This window comes from Halichoerus grypus, chromosome 3 (genome assembly GCF_964656455.1).
Source record: "Halichoerus grypus chromosome 3, mHalGry1.hap1.1, whole genome shotgun sequence".
NCBI classification, from domain to species: Eukaryota; Metazoa; Chordata; class Mammalia; order Carnivora; family Phocidae; genus Halichoerus; species Halichoerus grypus.
Genome location: NC_135714.1, coordinates 39,176,208 through 39,183,889, shown reverse-complemented (window position 1 = coordinate 39,183,889; position 7,682 = coordinate 39,176,208). Strand labels below are relative to the sequence as shown.

General features: G+C 44.6%; 1 protein-coding gene across 4 annotated transcripts in view; it reads right to left on the bottom strand.

Annotated features, from left to right (window-relative positions):
* Positions 1-256: 256 nt before the first annotated feature.
* Positions 257-7,682, bottom strand: part of ATP10D (ATPase phospholipid transporting 10D (putative)) — a 99,048-nt gene continuing 91,622 nt past the window's right edge. For 2 of the 4 annotated variants that reach the window (XM_036096667.2, XM_036096668.2), the window contains exons 22-23: positions 4,328-4,515; positions 257-2,088 (exon numbers count right to left, since the gene is read on the bottom strand). In XM_036096667.2, coding sequence (XP_035952560.1) covers positions 1,758-2,088; positions 4,328-4,515 — 519 coding nt within the window. In that variant the 3' untranslated portion in view covers positions 257-1,757. The other 2 variants (XM_078068568.1, XM_078068567.1) reach the window with 2 other exon arrangements.

Sequence of the window (7,682 nt, the reverse complement as noted above, 5' to 3'; positions counted from 1 at the left end):
GATGCTTGACATCTGGGACACTTTTTTCCTCAGTCCTCTTGGCTTATTCTTACCTTTAGATTCTAACCCTTTATTTATATTCAGGCAATGAATACCAGCTGCTATGAGGATGACAGATGATAGGACATTACTGATTTTTCCATATACGAAAAGGCCATTACAATATTCTGGGAAAAGGTAGGCTCTGAGATTTTCCTTCTAAGCTCTGGTACCAATTACTATTGGGTTCGGTGATACGTACAGGACTGATGACAGGTTTTTGTACACATGATTTATTAAACAGTTTATTTTAAAAAATCATTAAAGAAAGCAGAAAACAACCTCCAATAGCCATGTGGGATTTTGAAAGTTCTAGAAATCAGTCTCTATAAAAGACAATATTTGCAGTAATATCAGACAGTTACAAAAAAATGTCAGGCCAGGACAAAGAGGCAGCAGGAGAAGATGAAGCCCTGAGGATAACAGATTAATAGTCATAAGATCTTGATACACACATAGAACATCAGCATGGAGATTTCAGGAAGGAGATTCTGGGTGGTTAGCGGCTGGCAATTTTCAGATGAATAGATACTGAATTTTAACAGAACTCAACAAAAATAGATGATCTTGTAACATCTGGGCTTAGTTGGTAAACTAGTCTCTTTGTTCCAACTAAAGCCAACACACATGATTTGCAACAAGCAACTAACTTGCTTTCGACATTCCTGTCCTCAAATGTATTTAAAAACAAATTTTTCTAAGAACCTCACGGAATCCTGCTGAGAACACCTGTATTAGTCTCAATGCATAATATCTCATTTTTGAAGGCTACAACACCAGAGACCTTGCAGATTGTTTTCAAATTGATTGTCCCATCTTGATCAGGCTATTGTAAGTTTTAGAATATAGGAGATTGCCAAGCAGGCTACAGACTGGGCTGACTGGGTCTGTCCTACCTACGGCCTATGTTTCCCAGCTGACATCTGCACAGAGGCAGACCTCATAAAAGGTCTTCGCTTGCCTGAAAGCAGAGAGAGGAACATATTCCTACCGACCCCTGGCACCGGTCTGCCCCTTCCCCATGAAGGCTCCGCCTCAAGAGAACACTGAAATGAGCAGAGACGGATGCCTTATGTCGGCAGTCAGACGACCAAAGGCATCTTCCTGGAGGAAATAAAAAGCTATTAATAATCACTAACTACATTTTCAGCAGTACAGTTATTACCCTATTTTAGGTACACTGTCATTTAAAAGGCTCTTTGGAATTTTTTCTCTGGAAATTAACCATTTATAACATTTTTTTTTTCATGTGGCAATCTATTCTGCATTCTAACTGATCTAAAAAGTACTTTTTTTTTCATTAAAGAAAATTCAGATTGGAGTCTGCTCGCTGAAAGCATTTCCCTGGAATCTGAGATCTCCCAATAAAATAAATATATCTCAAATGAATCCCTTAGGAATGTCTGTACGTCTAGGACAATTAAAATGCTTTTACAAAATCCAAAAAGTTTCATAAAAGCGTTTGATTCGGGATGAAATATTTCACCTCCCGAAACTCAGTTCAGGTCAAACTGCAACCTCTCCTCCAAATGTATCTACAAACACACAAGGTCATCACATCGACTTTTCCGGGCACAGAAGAATCTTCGTGTCCCTTCGGGAAAAATCCACCTCATTCCTGCTTGCTAGAGGGGCCTCTTCAAAGTCCCTCTTCCAGATTTGAAGGGAGACTTGCCGCTCCAAGGAGGATACCCTGTTTCCTTTCTTTTCTTTTCTTTTTAACCCTCGGAGGGCCTCGCCCTCCCTGAGGCCTTGGTTTCCGAGAAGTCTGAGTCCAAAGCGGTTTCACGGACAGACGAGCTCCCCTGCTCGACAGCACGAGATGGTGCTGACGCCACTGTCAAGGCGGTAGGCGGGCCGGACGGGCCTCTTCTCTCGGACTTGGCAGCCGGGCGCTCAGCATACTTCCACGGCGCCCGGCCCGCCGTTCCGGCCCCTCGCCACTTCTTGAGAGCGTCCATCCTCTCCTCCGCAGTCAGTCTGTCCAGGTGCTGAGCCCTCCGAACTGGAGACGGGAACAGGGATCCCTGAAGAGCCCGGTATGTAAACCTAGGTTCCGAAAAGCAGCACAGAATTAGAGTCACTGCAAACGCGGCACGGGACACCAAAAATACTCACCAACTGGAAAAAGTAAAAGGGTCTGGGGGCCCCTTGGCCTCCTTGGGGTAAAGGGGAAAGAGAAGCACACTGTAAGATGGAGACAACAGCACTACTAAATAAGTTAGTGTTTGCCAAGCGCTGAGGAAACAGGGAGTGCCTGTCAAATAAATACAGAATAAAACCTTTAAAGTAGAGGTACCCATAGTGCTACGTCAGAGGCTTAATGTTTGTTAGATGAAATGAGATAATACACGTAAAGCAGACAGCAGCACACAGTGCGTGTTCAAACAACGCTAGCTGTTAGTTTCCGAGGACCAGTGTGACACATTACTGCACACCGTCCCTTCCGGCCCTGGCGGGCAGCACGGACGCCAGCACGGCATTCTCGTCAACCTCGTGGGTCTCCCACGCGTGTCGTGGGGCTTTACGCCCTTAGACGAGGGTCCTCTACAGAGCTTTCCGACATCATCCCATCTTCCTTCCCGGTGGCTGCTGAGGGGGCTAATCTCAGCCTTTGGTTGTCCAGCCACACTGCTGGCCTTCTCTCTAGAGCGTGGTCCCAAAAGCCAATCTCTTCATTATCACAACTTTGGAAATCTGGATAGGCAGAGAATTTCCCAAATCTAATTTCTCTGGGTTTAATAGGCCCTCCCTCAATCTCTTTTGTCTCACATTTTACTCTAAGCAGCAAGAAGAGACCGGGCCAGACCTTCAACACTAAATAGCCAAGGTCATAGTTCACAAATTCTGCTTTCCACATAACGGGAAAACCCACTTTGGCTAAGTTTTCTGCCACTGTAGTGCCAAGATCCCCTTTCCTCAAATTTCTAGCGACACGTTCCTCCTTTCTTTTGGACCCCTCACCAGCCGTGCCTGTAACATCCACATTTCTAGCAGCACTCTGTTCAAGGCCGTATGTGCATTTTCTCAGATGATATGATTTTCTCCACCTGTGCCGCTTCTCACTTCCCTCTGAATCCCCACCAGCAGGAACGGCAATGTCCATGATCATCTACGTTCTGTTGGAGACGTCCAGTATTTTTCTATCATGTACTTTACATTCTTCCAGTCCCTGCCCACTATCCAGTTTCAAAGCCACCTTCACATTTTTCAGCACTTGTTAGAACACTGGGGGTGGCAAACTTTCTTCCTGGGGGGCCAGATAGTAGTATTTCAGGCTTTGCGAGCCAGATCGTCTCTGCTGGGACTATTCAGCTCTGCCGCTGTGGTGCAAACCCAGCCAGAGAGAATACAGGAATGAGTGTGTCTGTATTCCAATAAAACTTCATGTGCTTTTAAAAACAGGCAGCGGGCCACATTTGGCCTGTGAGCCACTTCGTCAACTCTGTTAGAGAGTAACCTAAAATCACCATTTTGACTCTCATGTCCTGTTTTAAAAAGGTAGAACAACTATGTGGCACAGTGTTTCCAGCTAAACAGATACACTTTATAAAAAATATAAAGAGAGAGAGAGAGCTATAGATTAAAAACGCACACATACTTCTTAGCCATCCCCATCCTGTACAATATTAGAAATTCAAGTTAAACTAAAATGGGAAAGACAACTGAACTCAGATACAGGAGGGACGTTTTCAGTGCTGACGGGCTGTATAGAGACCACTACTTGTCTCTCAGTCCACATTCACCCGTTTTTCCTTTTAGAAACCCTCAGATTTTCGCCACTCTGACTTGACATACTGAGGACCTAGTTAAAGGGATATGAGCAACGATGTCCAACTTCTGGGTCATGCCATTACAAAGACAAAGCAAAAAAACACGCGAGAGGAAAGCTGCTCGCGCTCCGTTTTCTCTCCTCCTCCCTCCCGCAGACAGGCATGTGGGGGTGCTGGCGGTGAGTCATCTCCAATCATGCAGCTGAGGGCAGCACCCGTGGGAGTTGGCGGAACAAAAAGCCAGAGGAAAGGATCCTCAGATAACCCTGTGGGTGAAGCTGCCCTATCTTTGGGGAATGGCAACCCGATGAGAATTTTCCATGAGAGAGAAAGCTCTTTCAGGTTGCTTAAACTGTTTTTGCTCTCTGGTCAAAGAGTTAAAACCTATGTTTTCACTAGGACACAGACTGACTTCTCCACTGGTAAAGGGGATGGTCCGCCATCATTCTGAGCAGTCGCCTGAAGCCTTCTAAGCCTCTGATCTCACTTCCTCTCTCGCGGATAAAACCCCATACCTGGGCAGAAGAGCGACGCACGTCGTGAGGACGCAAACCAGGTAGAACACGGGGTCCAGTATGTGCTCCTGCATAATCCAGTAGGGGTTGGACGGCGGGTTGCAAGTGACACACATGGCTCCAAAAACCAAGGCAAAGAAAAAATAAGACAAGATGCTTCCCGCAATGACCAGCATGTGGATCCAGGTCTGCAAGACAAGGAAGGCGGGGCAAATGAACACTTACCCACAGGGTTTTGCATCCCCACGAACTCTGCTCTGTTGAAGAGACAACGTGTCTAAGCAATGAATGAATGGTGTCACAAACCTTAGTGAATACAAAACACAAAATGCCGAAGAGATAAGAGCACCCTTCATGGAGAGCTCATACCACTGCTTCAATTTTGTAAAACGGAGTCAAATGCCAAAAGGTTAATTTTGATGACTTTTCTATTTTATATTGTTCAATGCACCATGAAGTGTTTGGATTCTTTTTTTTTTTTTTTTTTAATACAGTCACTAATCGGCCTGCTTCTTCATTAAGGTAATACTGCAATCCTCAAACGTTACCCATTCTCATGGCTGGCAGACATTACTGTTGCTCACCGATATTCTAATTTCATTCCATTGTAAGCATCTGGAAGGACTGCATTTCCTTGCGCCCTTGAAATTAAGCACGGCCATGCATCCTCCTTTGACCAATGAAATGTGAATGGAAGGGACATTAAAAAATGTTCAGTTAGAAGCACAGAAGAGCTGGTGTGCAATTTTCCATGCTGCCTCCTTTCTTTCCATGATGACCAAGGAGTTCCTCCTTGGGGATAATTCCAGATGGTAAAGCTACAAGACACTGCCTAGGGCTCTGAGCTGCCCCCTCAGAGGACAACTCCTCTAGAGCTATCTGGCACCTTAGATAACTTTGCACAAGCAAGAAACAAATCTTCGTGTCTCACCCCTTCACCTAGCCACCGTTGTATCTATGTACAGCTCGAAATTTTTCTTGGTATTTTTCTGAAACTGGCTTACTTACTATTTAAGTAACTTCATTTAGAAGGAAAAGCAGATCACTGCCTTAAATGTCGTATCACCATTACCTGTCATGAGAGTGCTGAGTCTGATCTGTTACAGAGGGAAACTCACGTAATCCGAGCCATGAAGGAGAATCACCTTCACATGATGTGGTGTTCAGTGCTCTTTGCGCAGGGCGAGTAGCACCTAAAATCGTAGTGGATACCCGAGTGGAGGGTGTTATTCTTTGGGGGGGTAGCACTGCCTTTATTATCTTCTAAGGCTAGAATTTTCAAACGAGATCCAATTTTCTCCCTCTTCCTCTTCCCCTTGCAAAGTATTTCCCCTCGGTAGGTCTCTTCACAAGCGTCACAAAGACTGCTCGTTTTTTTTTTGGTAAAATGTACAAACTGCTCAGAAAACGTGGGCTAACTCCTGATGATCATCACGCCTCTAAAACAAGGATTTTTAATTTTTTCTTTCTTTCTCAAATGTCTTTCCTTCTCATTGAATCCTACTGCTTGATTTTTTTTTTCCCCTTAATATGTGCTTTTGGCAAGTGAGACAGGAACTTGATGGAGCTGACGCATTTCCATAAAGTGATACAGTTACAGTCAAGAGGCAAAGGGGGAAAGCAGACAGGGAGGTGGGAGGTGCTGATGACATAAGGAGCCGGAGCGTGAAGGGAAGCTGCCTCACATCCTCAGAATGGCTGACTCCTACTGACAAGGGACCTTCGGAGGCTGTGAGCTCCAGCCTCCCCGGGCGTGAGAAAAGCGGTTTAATGATGCGTCCTTTATATAACAGACACTGTTTTCCTGGGCACCTGGCTTTCATGCTCCCACTTCCTAGTGCGGTCAGTGCGGATACCCGGCGCAGTGTCCCTCCCCTAGCCAAAGCCTAGCACTGAAGCTAAGGAGACAGAATTCTGTCCCCTGGGACGAAACCTGGGGCACAATGAGGCAGGAGCAGAAAGAAAAGGACTGCAACCAAGTCAGAGCACAGCAGGGCAAGCCTGCCCATTAGTGTGTTCCCCGGATGTCTGGAGCCACTCTGGTTCCTCAGGACCGTTTGGTTTGGTTTGACGATGGTTCTTCAATACATTTTTAATAACTTTTCTATTTGCTCAGGTTGCTGTTGCTCATAACCAGTGAACCCAAGACCCTTTGGAATGCCACTAAATGTCAGAACCGATGACAATTCCTTAGGGAGTAACCAAAAGTGCCTACAAAATTGTTTAAAAATGAAATCAAATAGCTATTAAAACAATGCCAAATATTTTAGTTCTAGAGTTCCCTTTACTCTCCTGGTATTTTCAGATTTTAACCTTTTACTACACTTAAGGTTTGTACAGTTTGATTATAGCAGGTTATAAGCAAGGCAAGTGATGCCAAAAATATTCTTTAGAAATGATTATGCTTTAGAAATTATTATAATTTTATAATATAACTGCACATAACATTTATTTTTAATTTTTTTTAAAGATTATTTATTTGACAGAGAGAGACACAACGAGAGAGGGAACACAAGCAGGGGGAGTGGGAGAGGGAGAAGCAGGCTTCCCGCGGAGCAGGGAGCCTGATGCGGGGCTCAATCCCAGGACCCTGGGATCATGCCCTGAGCCAAAGGCAGACGCTTAACGACTGAGCCACCCAGGCGCCCCTGCACATAACATTTAAACTATAACCTCATGCAGCTATTTCTGTTTAAAATGCACTCAGGATGGTAAACATACCCCAAACACTGGTTAGTCATTTAATCATTTGTTTATCCAGCCAAACATTTTTGAGTACCTACTGTGTGTCAGTCCGGTCCTAGATTCTGGTATATGGTGGTCAAGAAAATAAACATGAACCCTGCCCGTCACAGAGATTATAGTCTAATGCAGAAGATAAACATGAATCACACAGTCACATAATGATGAATAATAAGAAATTATTATTGGAGCAATGAGGAAAAACAAGAGGATGGTATGAAAAAACGGATGATTAGGGAAGGGCTCTTGGAGGAAGCAGCATTTTTGCTGAGACTGAAAATAATATGCAAGCTAGGTAAAGTGCAAGGAACCAAGGGAAGAGTAAGAATACTCCCTTCAGAAGAGATGGCAAATGCTAAGGACCTGATGTGGTAACGAGCTCACCGTATCTGAACTGCTAAAGGAAGGACAATGTGGCTCCAGCCCCTGAGTAAGTGGAAATGTGATCAGAGAGAAAAGTAGAGGAATCACTGCATGACGTCCTTTAGGCCATCTCCGGGCTTTTCAATTTTACTCCCAAGTGCGGCGGGAAATGACTGAAGGGTTTTACCCAAAGGACAGCAACAAGACATGATTTGTGTTTCAAAAGGATGATTCTGATTGTTTTGTAGAG